Here is a 14,061-nt window from a genome sequence, read left to right on the forward strand (position 1 = left end):
AAAAAGGAAGGAAAGGTACTGCGATGTAGTAAGACACGTGAGAACTAGGATAAGATTTGCAATGTTGAGAACAACTCTTATTGCTCTACGAGGGTACCGAGGAAAGAAGGTGGACACCAAACGTGAGATTCAGCTATCAGAAGTTTCATACAACCTCATCCCTGCCCCTATAATGGAGTAGATCATGTGTTTTGTTAAAATGTTTTTGAAAAAATTATTAGTAGCAATGAATTGTGCTCTGCCAATTGCAACACTTAAAATTTGATTGTGCTCTGCCAATTGCATCACTTGATTTAATTGAATGTATATATATACTGTTTGACATATTTTTCATCGTTAAAAAAATAAATACTTCATTCTCAAATTAAAATTTAAAAATTCAAAAATATACATTCATTTTATTAAAACTTTCTCACACATACTTTACTCACAGGACAAGACTTGGAATACAGTAGCCTAGGGTAATTTAATTTAGATGTGTGTGACCAGCCAGTTATAATGTTTGGAAAATAATATTTGTGCAGTCAAAGTCTTTTACGGTCCAATCAAGCAGGGCGTGGTTGTCCGCATGGTCATCGTAAACTTGTGCTCCGTCTGGGATTACGTTCAGATATATTAACAGTAGTGTGTCTGGTGTTACTTCAGCTAACTCTGCTTCACTCTGGAGTAAGAAGAAATAGCTGACAATGTCAGTATATGAGTTGGATGCCGGCTTTAAATTCCAGACTTCGTTTATGCTTGTAACTCTGCTAAGCGTCCCATCTATTAGTTCTTCTAACATGCTTAGAGCTTTCTACGGTTACGTATCTTCTTATATAGCTGTTTCCGCTAATAGCACATCTAGCTGTTTACGCATGCCCGGATCATGCTCTTCTTTAGTGCATCCGTAAGTGTTGCTGTAGCCGCTAAGTATCGTCTTCTCCATAATAATAAATATATATGGTCCTCTTATATCTCTTCCCTTGCTATGCAAGCCCTGTCTCTTGTTTATACAATTTTTAACCCGTATATTGGTTAGACTGTGTATTCGTTATGTATTTTATATTATACAGCTTTGTGTACAAGTAATTATTGTTATTTACTGGACTAAGGGGTATACATGTGTTGGAGTTTTTCTCTTATTTTTTTTCTCTTGCTCTGCATGCCCTGATTCTTGTATAAACATGATGTTTGTTTAAATATTGTATATTCTTGTATTGATTGTGGTATTTTGTGGGTCAGATTCAGCAATACCCAATGGGTACTTGCTGAATCACTGTTTTATACACTCTGTAGCCAGTCCCTGTGTTCCGTCCCTTGCCCTGCAAGCCCTGTTTCTTGATTATACAGCATTTATTTATCGTGTATTACATTGTAGTATGTAATAAACATTTGTAGTAGTGTAGGATTGTTTGAATTTCTTTTTGCTAGGTTTTATAATAGTTATTTGTATAATTTGTGATTGTTTCTCCCGGTTTTCTTCCCTTGCGTAGCAAGCCCTGTCTCTTGTAAAAACAACCTCGAAAGATTTGTAGATACACATAGTCTCTACACCTTTACCCTCTGGTCCCTAGGGTCAGCTGATCCCGGGCCAGAGGAAAACTACCGACTGCCAAGGTTTGACGCCTAGGCAGTCGAGACCTCTTATTGAGACCCTTTATAATAATAAATCTATACTGTTACATAATTTAAAAATTATGGCCCCTTATTCTCTTATTGTGGGCAGCGTATGTGTCTTTATTTAAGTGTCCTGATTTAAAAATCATCTGAGTGACTGCATTAAAATAATTTAAGGAGAGTACCATAAAAACGTTAAAACAAAAGGAGTAACAACTAGAACATCTCTCTCTCTCACAACTAGAACATACTACTGTAATATTAATATCAACATTAGAACAAAATACAGTCTGAACCTAATTCTCTTCTCCTACGGTTGAGTATAGAGGAACCATCTTTGGCGTGTATTAGGGACTTAGACCATTACAAATACCCTGCTGTAAGTTTGCAAGGCATGTGGACTAAGTGGGTCGAGAGTACTCGACTTGGAAGTGGGTGTTGAGAATTCTCAACTAAACTAGAAGATAATGACGTCCAGAAGATGAGGCAGTAGATGGAGTAGTAGAGGAGTAACTAGTAGAGGCTGAAGGGGGAGTGATGTCATAAGGAGATGTAGGACATGAAGGGGGATGGAGGTAAAGGAGCACTATAAGTATCAATTCTATGATAGTTCACCGATGGCGATCTGTGCTAAAGATCGGAAGGCAGTGATGCTGTCATCACTACTATCTCTTAAGATAGACCAGCATGGTTGGTCACTAGTGGAGTGCTCTTGAATGGTTTCTCTGTAGGAACAGCAGTACAGTGGACAAGAGAAGATTCGATGGTATTTGTTGTCCAACATCTGACAATTCGCAGTTGTTGGCAACCCTTGCCTTGAATGCTGTGAAGGTGATGTCATGGCCATGCAAGAGAGACATTACTTAAGTGTCTGTGCTCCTGCTTGAATAGCGAGGAAACAACTTTTTGCTCCTCTCATCGATGTTGTCCAGTATCTCACCCGGATTTATTCTAGGGTTCAGTAGGAGATGTTTATTCCAAGTGAAGTCCATAAAGCGGGTTATTTCGTCTTTTGAATAGCTGACAACACCGTTGTGGACACTAGGCAGAAGGTCTATTCTGCTTCTGTTGAGCTCGTTAGACCCCCTTGTCCACGTTCTCCATACCTTCACTGATTGTCCTACTAAATTGGCGTTTGACCCATCATTCATTGTTGAGTATTGAGGATGTTTATGTCAGCAGGTCAATGGACTTTACTTTGCTCCACTTCACTTCTCAATAGAAACTAGTCCGTACCGAATACAGAGAACTCAGAACATCCTGTATGACTAAGTATTAGAAGTTTGTACATTAAGTATTACATTAAGTATTATATTATGCAGTGATGAATGCTTTAATATAAAATGTTAAATTGTCCTTGACAGCATCAAAAATATCAATCACAACCAAAGTTAAGAATAGCCTTAGCGTGAGGCGTGAGCGTAATGTGAGCTAATCATAAAATTCTAAAACAACTATAATTATAACTACATATCATTTTGCGGAACTTTGCTTAAAATTTTGAATTTTAACTCCATTTTAAAACTGAAATTGGTCAATGGAGGGTAAATTTGTTGTGTTCTTATGCTGTTGCCGAGCATAAGCCGGTAAAATCTCTTGAAAAGTGTGTTTCTAGAGCAAAACGCGCAGTTTTGCCTATACTACTAGTACCATAGTTAAGTTTTTCCAAATTGTCCCACATTCAAACACCGATTTGGCGCCCCCCACTCCTTAGATTGGGCCATTTCAGCGGGTCGGCGCGGCAGGGCCTTTCGTTGAGCCACTGTGTTAATGCGCCCGTGCACGTTCAAACATTCTAGATGACCACAGGCTTTCTAGTACATATTATATATATTGCAGGGTGTTCACCAAACATTTGTATGGTATTAAACATTTGTAGGTTAATTTACAAAGGAGCAAGCGCTCATTTTCATTGGCTGGATATACAGAGATGGATGGCATTCATTCAAAATCAACCAAGTCAGATATCAAAACTTTAACATATTTCTCAAAATTTCGAATATTGTGAGGCAACATTCACGGCAACATATGTGGAGAATATTTATTATTTTCCCCTATACTAGTTTGGACCAATTACTGCGGTAAAGAAAAAAACCTGATATAGAGAAGTTCACATGATCCAAATCCCCAGTATCTGTAGACTCTCAGATAAGGCATGGTATATAGAGGGTTGACTGTAAAAGAATACCTTATGTACCACAACCTGTATTATATTGTCTCCATAATCTACAAGTGCCTTTTTTTCTTGAAATAAGAATATCTAAATACTACACTGTACATCTAAATTATCATCTGGATTCTTGATGAGCTAAGTATTCTTTTCATGCTTTTTTAATTTTGAAGAAAAATGTTAGAAAATCAGAATGATCATTGACAAGGCAGAGACACTACAGATACAATATGGTATGATCACCTTGATAATTTGTTACATATCCTGTAATTATGTGCACATTATATATACTTTGCCTTGGTTTCAGTAAAAAAGTAGCTGACAGTTTTAAGATTGACTGCCTAGCCTCTAATCTGATATATTTGTATCTATTTTTAAATTACATGTAAGTTGAAAAGAGATACAAATATATATTTATACACTGTTACATGTTTCAGGCGATAGAACTTATAATAATTTGTATTGTGTATGTGACACAAATAAAAGTTTATGCTAATAAATAGATATTCCTGTATAGCTTCATTTTAAACGGATCATAAAAAACTGTGGCATTTTGTTGTAAATATTGAAACTTTAATGCTAGCTTAAAAACTTTTATTAAAGCAAAACTAACAGCATATTTTTAGGAATGTGTTTTGTGTGTGGACAAGTGAAATGAACAGACGGCTAACAAGAATTAACAGGAATTTATCGACCTTCTAAAACTACAAACATGATGAACCATCAAGACATATTTTCTGGTTTGTTTGGGGGTGTTGGAGGTCTCTTTTCATCAGCAGAGGCAATGCTTCATCAGGCATTCCATCCCAAAAGGTATGTTTCGTTACACAAACGTATTGAAAATTATTGCTTTTTACTTCCTAATACGTTTACGTCGGCCGAGTAGCGCAGTTGGTAAAAACGCCAGTTTAAGCCGTGCTGCTATCCTAGAGGTTGCGAGTTGGATCCCCGTTAGGGGGGCAGTTCTCAACATATTATAACCAAAAAGGAACGACCGATCACCAAAGCATGGTGTTGCTTAGCACAAAATGGTACGCAGCCTAGGCCTTGGAAACAAATAAATTGTTGGAAGCTGTGATGGGCTCCTCGTGCAGAAATGCATGAATATCTTCCTCCTCGCTTACACTTGTGTGAGCTTGGAGAGGCATCATGAGCGGGCGTTGCCAGGTAGCTGGCTATCCCGTGAATGGAAGCTTGTATATAAAATATGTTTATGTCCTAAAACTCGGAAGTTTTGCTGTTGTTATATTACTAGTATTCAATCTAGAGGCTTTAAAAACATCTTCTTTCTCAGTGACGACATAACAGTGTCTTTGGAAATAACTTTAAGCGATGTATATCTTGGAAAGAAGAAATCAGTTGTTCTCGATCGTAAGGTATTTTACTTAATATTGAGCAACAAATATAATAAAATTAAAAATTACAGTCAAGTATATACCCTGATATTAACATTCTCCCATGAGTGCTGGTGAATCGAATTTAACTATTATAAATTAGCATCAGTTTGTTATAGGTAACAAAAGTTCATAGTATGTAATTATTTTACTGCCGATTTCCACCGAAAGAAATACGATTTAACATATTGCCCTCTCAGAAGGGTTGTGGAGGATGTAGAGGAGCAGGGAGAGTCATGACACCCTGCAGAGCTTGTCAAGGTCAGGGTATCTCAATGGCTGCCATTCAACCATTTCCAGGATATATTCAGCAGGTTATCTTTCAATTTGATTTTATGAACTTTAAGTACTATTGGAAATTGAAAGTTTAAATATTCATGAATCTGGATATTTTGTTCAATATATAGACATAAGTCAACTATAAACAGGATATTATGATATTTATTAGCTGATGTACTCTAATTATCAAAGTATTAATATTCTGGCAAATCCGTCCAGGTCGCCCAGGAATGTCAGCTATGTAGAGGTACAGGTTATGCAGGGAGGGGAAACTGTCCCACTTGTCATGGACAAGGAGCCATGGTGGAGAAACGCCAGGTGGACGTCAGAGTGCCCAGGGATTGTAAAAAGAACCATGAGCTTGTATTCGACGGTTTAGGTGAGCAATGCAACATAAAGTGATATAAGACTAAGAACTAAAACTGTGACGTTTTTTACTTTGGATACGGAACCTCTCCAAAACCCTGATTTTCAGGACACCATCTGCCGGGAGAGGAGTCAGGCGATGCTGTTGTGGTGTTGCGCGTACAAGATCACCCCTTCTTCACGCGCCGTGGTGCGCACTTATTTGTGGAAAAAGAAATCTCCTTGACGGAGGCCCTTTGTGGGGTTGAAGTAGTTGTGAATACTTTGGACGGCAGATCTTTACTGGTGAGTTCTGAAGAACTGATTAATGTTGCCTGCCTGGTCAAATTATTTAAACTATTAAGTACAAATGTTAAACGCCATTAAAAGTGCCAGATGTACTATGCCTAGTAATGAATGTATCTTTTAAGTTTATTGCTACACTTTTTAGTTTGCATTAGTTACTGTAAGGTGGATAACATTTCATAGTATATGTGAAGGTAATGTGAAGTATATATGGAGGTAATGTGAACTCGTTCGATTGCTAAAATCTAAAAACTGTACTTGAGAAATAAGTATTGCGCGATTACATCCGATAGATAATTTTCTTGTACATAAAAATTCGAATCAGTTTACAAATATCAGGTAAATAATAAATAGCTTCTGTAACTACTGACTTTTAAAACTAACATAAATGATTTTTGCTCCTATTAAACAGCATTAGACAGGATCTTTGCCAAAAATGGTTAAGAATTTCATGTTATCTGCCAAAATCGTTTAAACTTGCTTCACAAATGAGTAATGACCATCTTATTCCTATGCAGTATGCCATTTATTTTGAGATTTGATAACTTGAAAATGGAAACATGGTGGTTTTAAAATTTACTTTAGCTGTAAGAAACGCTATTTTCAGATCCGAAACAACCCTAGTGCGATGATAAAACCATCTTCAATACGCGTGGTCGAGAGTGAGGGGATGCCGGTGCGGATAAACCGCTCTCAAAACCTTACTTACGGCAACCTCTACATCAAGTTTAAGGTCAAATTCCCCGAGTCTCTGGACCATGAAACCTGTGAGAAGTTAAAGTGTTTAATGACCGCCAGTCCACCCATAGAAATAGATCGGTGAGTTAAAAGTTTTTATTTACTGTCGCAAATTTATCCTATATTTGAAATAGAAAACATAGCTCCACATGGTGACTGAGAGGATATTGTTTACTGGTTACCATTCGGACGCAGCATTTTATAAATAGAGGTGGCAAAATACATGTGAATTATTCATCAACCCGATCAAATCCAAGTCTTGACCTTCGACATAGCAAGCAACATACCACCATATGATTTATTTAAAGTTGGAACACCTTTATCTCTGGTTAAACAATATTTAGGCAATGTTATGATAGGACTATAAAATTATTCTCATCATAACTCATAATGGAATTTTGGAAGATATTTCGATTTATTTGACAAATAATTCAGTTTATTTTCGTTAATCAATTCTTGATCCGAATTGTTGGACATGGCAAAAATTGGGATATATAAACAGAATGAAACATACTGAATCCTGACATTAATCTTTGTGTAGGAGTAGAGAAGACGTGGAAGAAGTAAGGTTAGACGAATTCGACACTACAGTATCCAGGAATCCGCTCGATGAGGAATCAGATGATGATTACAGCTTCGGTGAGGGTATTCAATGTGTTCACCAATAAGAACAGTGTTAACAGTGTCCACCAATAAGAACAGCGTTAACAGACACCTTCCCGATACAATCAATGCGCGTCACATATCTGCACGTGCAAAAACAATTCACTCTGTGCACTCCTTTCTTAGCGCCATCTTAGTAAAGTTCGAGTTAACTTGTGACAGTAGTCTTAATGTGGCAAGAGTGAACATTGAACAGCCCCTGCAGCCTGCCATTACGTAATGATTCTAGGCTAATCAAGACACCAACGTTTCTATCAACGTGGTAAATTCTCGCTTATTCTCCTAAAATGCGTATTTCAATTTAATGGTGTATCTGCTACTATTATCACTGTCAATTGCGTCAATTGAAATCTATTTATTAAGGAAAGATAATCATCTACAGTAACTTCTTCTTTCTCCTAATTAACCTTGTGTCAGCTTCTTGACGGCATATTTTCATACTTTGAGTAGAGATGGGTTTTATTTGAATGAATTTTTACCTTAACTTTTCCATCCATTCTGTTAGAATAAGCATTTCTTAGGAGGTATCTTGATGTTTAAATCACTTATATTTCTGAGATGGAAGTAATTAAATGATTTACTAACATTGGACTGATCGCCGAATTCAGTATTTTCTTTTTCTTTTTTAGGGCCTCAGATTTATATTCTTACACACGATGCCTTTGTAAAGCAGTATCCATATTTGAATTTTTTGCTAATTTGAATCGTTTAAATATTTGGGTGTCCTATGTGGCGACAATGCAAATGGATAAATTACGATTTGTCCATCTCATTTTGACATTTTGGTCTCTATTAACCTGCCAGATTAAACTTTACCTAATTAGATAAATCCAAATAAGGAAAGTAAGTCAAATGGTGTTTTAGAAATTTCCAAGTCTTGAAATGTACACATTTTTAAAGGATCAACTGAATTTGTTCATTTAATCTAGCCATTAAATTATCAGGAATTATACGATCGCGATGAAGGGCAACCATAAAAATGTTTTAAAGATGTTAATATTTAATTGTATTCTTTTCAAAACATGAAATGGCCGATGAACAAAAAATGTTTCGCTTATTATCGATTTCTTTCAAAATTATTTGCCAAATATTTGATATATTCAAAAAATGTCTCTTATTGAACAGAGTAAAAGATAGAATTTCTCAAACGAAATGAAAAAGGTGAAAATGTTTTATTGAGCAAACTTGTACATTTTACACGTGACACGTGACTTATCCAGACTAGATTTCAGACATGTTATTAAACAACAGAATACCTAAAGTTGGTATGTAGTATGTACGGTGTCTGAAACCCAAACGCTGTATAATTAATCTCGCTAACTTCCCTTGCTTACCTCAGCCCCCGCATGACAGAACCACTCAAGTTACTCGTATGTTGTACCGGAAGTGTGGCTGCTATAAAAATACCCCTACTTCTCCAACAACTCAAAGATATTATTCCCGGATTATCGATAAAGCTTGTAGCCACTCAAAATTCACTTCACTTTTTTGATACGACAAGTTTACCAGAGTCTGTACAACTATACACAGACTCGGATGAATGGGACACATGGAGCAAGATAGGTGACAAAGTGTTGCATATAGAGCTGCGACGCTGGGCTGATATGATGTTGATAGCACCGTGTGATGCGAACACTATGGCTAAAATATCAGGGGGTATCTGCGACAATCTACTCTGTTGTGTGGTGCGTGCCTGGGATCTGGCTAAACCCTTACTTTATTGTCCTGCTATGAACACTGCCATGTGGGAGCACCCCCTAACTGGAAAACAGATAGCGGTATTAGAAGGTTTTGGGTATATTCGACTGGGTCCCATTTCTAAAGTTTTAGCTTGTGGGGATGCAGGATTGGGCGCTATGAGCGAAGTCGCTGACATCGTCAATTCAGTGAAGGATAAAATTGGCAAGGTCAAGTAGTTGGATACGTTGTCTAATTTCATAATGATGCTTGTTAGCGTCGCTGACTAATGAAACATTCGTAACACTGTAATTATTTAATGAGTCGTCAATTTCCATTGTTTCTACTTGAGCTAATACTATTATTTGAAGGTGGTATTCGGTTTTTAAAATTATGAGAGTAACGAAATTGGTTGTTGTCATTTCTGTGATCTGGGAATGAATTTCATCTAGTGAAAAACCATTTAAAATAAAGTTCCATGTTTGTTGCCAAAAAGAACTATCGGTCACACTTCAAGTGAAATATGTTGAAACTTCGTATTTTACGAAATACGCGGCGAATCGCTCTACCCATCTGCGCACGTGAGTTCGTATAGGGTTCTTGTAGATTTCAATAAAGTGTTAGCTTGCACTTAGTTGTCAGTTGCAACTACCGTTGCCTGTATCATGTGTAATACTTTAGTACTTTGTATTGCTCTAACCAGAGCATATGTGCTTGCAGTGGCGCGAAAGCACATGGTTAGGTGAATACGTTGTAGGAGGGTCAGTGGCGCAACAAAGGGCCCCACACACGTCACCATGCTATCAGAGTGGGGCGCTTTTCCCCTAATTCTAAGTTTGTTCCTACGAAAAATCGTCCTACTTGCCAGCAAAATGTACTTGATTAGGCGCCATCTACTTAGGACGTCCGCCAATTTCACAGATTTTCAGACCACCCCCTCCCCCTGTCCGGGTGTGTCCGAATTATCAAAACCACCCCCTCCCCCGGACGTCCGGATTTTCACATTTCAGCTACTTTTAAGAGTACAAATAAAAACAACTCAAATTCATTGGTAATAAAATTCAAAGAGTTGAAATAAAATTCAAAGAGTCAAAATAAATGGGACTTTTTTTGTTAATTCTGCCAAAATTTCCGGATTTTCAGAAACCCTTTTTCAGAAACCCTGTCCGGATTTGTCCGGAATTCCAAAACTTAACCACCCCCTCCCTATATTTGCCGGACGTCCTCAGTAGATGGTCCCTTATTAGATATCCCGACCAACGTACGGCCGACGAGAAAAAAAAAACAAATGTTTTGTTGGGGCACCAAAAATTTCAGTTTTTGCTCGTGATTGCCACCTTACCCATACGAGTATTTACTGCAGGTTCAGTATGGGCTTTATTTTTACCAACACTTCATCCTCTGCTTTAACTATGCTTTAACTACATCATTAACTACAAATTTAATTTCGGAAATCTGCCTTCACACCTTTATTTAATTATATATTCTCAATTCTCATATTCTGGCACACAAACGGCATTACTGTATATTCGATTATTCTAACCTAAATTTGAACGTTCAAGTTTCAACAATTAACTTTACTGCCAGAAACTCACAAATTAGGCTATTTTTGGTTCCGAACGTGAGTCGTGCATGATCCTGTGATAAATGTAAATACGTAAAATGTTCATGTTGCCACTCTGCACCCTCTATAATTGATAATTTATGCTCATACCTTATCGGACCTTATTTGGACGGACATTACTTGAACGGACATAATTATGAACAGACATTAATATGAACGCTAGAAGGCAATCAAAACCATCAAAAATCCGAATTTTTTTCAACTTTTTTTGACGTTTTTTTAATTTTAGCAAATGATTTTTAAATCCATTTTTCATACACTTAACTATACTAAGCAAGAAAAGCAGTCCATAATAAGTAAAAATGTTAAAATATGTGTACATGATCATTATCTAATATCACATATCATCTTCATCAAATGGGTTTTCGTGCAGGGAGATATCCCGGTTTGTCTTTTACTTTATCGAGATGGGTGGTATGGTAGAAGGTATCGTAGCTGACATAAGCCACCGAAGGTCGCCTATACCAAGTGGGAAGCTAGAGATAAAGCTTAAGCTGTACTTTATGCATTCAAGTATTTCTCTAGTAGAGCAGTTGGGATCGTTCATTGCCCGGTACGACTACGAGTTGGACAGACAACCAGTTGTAAGATAAAATGAGGTAGAAGAAGCCGAAGATCAACTTCAAGATAGTGATCATGCAATAATGTGATATTTACAATTCAGATTGTTAAAATTTTATGATACCTTGTTTTTATTGATTCAACGATATAGTTTAGTCTAATGATAGCAATTGAAATTGACTGAAATTAAAAAGTTGTCATATTCTGGACAAAAAGTTCGAAATGGAAAAACTTTTGAAAAAAATTCAACGGACTTTAACTTGGACGGACATTAATTGAACGGACTTTATTTGAACGGACATTAACGTGAACGTTAGGGCCTCCAGCGTTCAAGTAATGTCCGTCCAAATAAGGTCCGATAAGGTAGTCATGGCCCCTCCATTAGAACGGTGCATTCCAATTGGGGTATCGAGATAGACAGGGACCAGGGTCACTGAAATTTCACCAGTCATAAACCGATCATTGATCATTACCAAATGTAACTGTATACTAATACAGTAGAATGCAGCAATGTCAATTTGTTGCTTACACTTTTGAATGCAAGTAAAATCCAATTTAAACGAAAAACTTTAATGAATCAACATTGATTAAAATTGAATTAAAAACATGTGTATTTTTCCCATTTTAAATCTTAAAACATTTTAAAAAATGTCCTCAAATTCGCTGAATTAAAACTGATAACACATCCAATTCTACATTTTCTAGCAAGGAGTGTTTATTTCGAACAGTTCATGTTCATGCTGGTAAATCCCCTAGCATAGCTCTGTCCCCTCGCTCCGTACTGCAGACTCTTCAGCCAGCAGTCTCCAGCAGAAATCCGGTAAGTAAAGGAAACACAGCGAGGCTCTTCCCTACAGAATCCCTCACATTTGCTTACACTGTATCGGTCCGTTGTCAGATGGACCAAGTCAGCTCCCTCGAAATTTGCGTTTGCGTGTGCACATCTGGAACGAGCAGTTTTATATATCAATATGGTTAAAAGTGCCCAATTATGAATCAGAACTTCAATCACAAATTATCATTGCAATCTGACTCCATAAACAATAGGTCATAAACTTACCTGGAAGCTTGCGATGCGGTTGAGGGACACTCCATGTTGAGACTAACAAGGCCGTGCGCAGCGGTCGGTCCTCTGAGTCCACTCTTGCGATGCTTCAGCCAGCAGTCCCTGGAAGATGCCCGGAAAGTGAGAGACACACACCTCTCTGTATCTCGACAGAAAATCTCGCACTGGCCCAATGTGTACGCTGTCCTGTGACCCAAGTCTGCTCCCCAGTAGTCCACGCTGGACTTAGCACAGCTCTGGTCACTCTTGTTGTCGCAGTCCATGTTGGTGCTGATCAGCCCTCCTTTTATAGAAGGACCATGGTTTCCTCCTCTTCGGTACTTGAGCCAGCATGTTCTGGAGGAAGAACTGTAAGTTATAGCTTTGCAGTTATTGACTGCTTTACACACATTTATGCAACTGTCAAAGTTGGGCGCCCTATAATTCCACAAGTCCGCTCCCCAGAAGTCATGGCTGTAGCGGACACAGGAACCAGAACCCTGGTGGATGCAGGCAATCGAAAACAATAAAGATACGTTTGCGATCGCAGACATCTTGAAATAATGATTCATATTAGTCCTGAGGCTGGTTTGAAAGCGAATTTTAAAAATTTCGGTTTCGGGTCCAAAGTAGGCAAATAATTTAATCAGCCTTTCTTATAATTAAGTAAAGATAATTCGCTATAATCTACTAGTACCTCGCAACTGTTCCGTTGATTTTTTTATAGCCGGAATGACTTCCGTTGATTTTCTGCGTTCTTTGCATCAAAAAATAAAATTTTCTAGTTTGATTAGCTAAATGTTGCAGGTTGAAGATAATTTGATGATATAATTTAATTATAATCGTCCTTTTCCTGATTCACGATAACCTTGATTGACCATGTCTCTGGCACAATACCAGACACCAAATTCTAATTCCATAAAAGAGTAGTATTCAAGATGGAGGTCTTCTAGATAATAATACGATATCAACCAATTTTAGCGTAGGTTTTGCCGTATTTTGAATTCAGCCACTTGTCCTTATCGAATCAGGGGTAGTCAACATCATCCAAATGGGAATGCTTCGTCCAGCTCCCAAAATTCAACATTTACGAACTCTGCATACTAAACTACTATTTTAACAATCTTGCAAAATCTCTGTTACAGGACATATTTTAATGTAGCTATAATTCTGAGGTGTAACTTTTTAACGTGTCTATTTAAAATTACCGCTAAAACTAAATAAGGTATTTAAATTGTAGCAATTGCATAATCATACCACATAAATAATCATCATCATGAGTTCTGCTTTAACAAATCAGGCGTAACAAAATTTGTATTTTTATGGTTCATATTTCACAAATTTTAATCATTCAACATCGATCAGCAGACAACCCTGCTCGCATGTTTTAATCTTGATAATGGAAATTTGTTTTGTGTTCTGTGTGTGTGTGTGTGTAAACTGTAATTTGAATGACATGTAATGGTAGAAAATATTTTCAAAATCTCTAAAAATTTCTATTTTGGTGGGCGTAGAAGTTTAGAAATGTGCCTATATTCTACAATGTAACCCAACATTGCTCGATTAGATTGCAATTGGCAGTTCCCAGTTCCACGTATATTTATCACAACTTTAAAGTGCTATCTCTGCCACCCACGATTATTATATCAAAACAAAATGTTCG

The 14,061-nt window shown here is 37.3% G+C and overlaps 3 protein-coding genes and 1 long non-coding RNA gene across 5 annotated transcripts in view; 2 read left to right on the forward strand and 2 right to left on the reverse strand.

Moving 5' to 3' along the window:
• The window catches only part of LOC134814625 (dynein axonemal assembly factor 6-like), a 99,041-nt gene extending 92,909 nt beyond the window's left edge, over positions 1-6,132 (reverse strand). The window contains exon 1 of the mRNA XM_063822763.1: positions 6,128-6,132. The gene's annotated coding sequence lies outside the window, so the exon portion shown is untranslated. The remainder of the gene's footprint in view (positions 1-6,127) is intronic.
• The window catches only part of LOC134814624 (phosphopantothenoylcysteine decarboxylase-like), a 99,856-nt gene that overhangs the window by 8,115 nt on the left and 77,680 nt on the right, over positions 1-14,061 (forward strand). Inside the window, exon 2 of one of the 2 annotated variants that reach the window (XM_063822760.1) lies at positions 8,831-9,576. The exons of the other annotated variant lie outside the window; for it this stretch is intronic. Coding sequence (XP_063678830.1) covers positions 8,838-9,407 — 570 coding nt within the window. The 5' untranslated portion in view covers positions 8,831-8,837 and the 3' untranslated portion in view covers positions 9,408-9,576. Of the gene's footprint in view, positions 1-8,830; positions 9,577-14,061 lie in introns of those variants that run through there. 2 annotated transcript variants of the gene reach the window in all.
• On the forward strand, positions 2,213-8,594 carry LOC134814619 (uncharacterized). The gene is made up of 7 exons (XM_063822755.1): positions 2,213-4,579; positions 5,061-5,142; positions 5,361-5,474; positions 5,659-5,818; positions 5,915-6,090; positions 6,698-6,909; positions 7,370-8,594. Exons 1-7 carry the CDS (start codon positions 4,479-4,481, stop codon positions 7,494-7,496), a joined length of 972 nt encoding a protein of 323 aa, XP_063678825.1. The 5' UTR covers positions 2,213-4,478; the 3' UTR covers positions 7,497-8,594.
• Positions 11,908-12,991, reverse strand: LOC134815830 (uncharacterized). The gene is made up of 2 exons (XR_010160307.1): positions 12,414-12,991; positions 11,908-12,297 (listed from the first exon to the last, which is right to left on the reverse strand). It is a non-coding gene; the product is annotated as an uncharacterized LOC134815830 (long non-coding RNA).

This window comes from Bolinopsis microptera, chromosome 5, assembly GCF_026151205.1.
Source record: "Bolinopsis microptera isolate Bmic1 chromosome 5, MBARI_Bmic_1.0, whole genome shotgun sequence".
Lineage (NCBI taxonomy): Eukaryota > Metazoa > Ctenophora > Tentaculata > Lobata > Bolinopsidae > Bolinopsis > Bolinopsis microptera.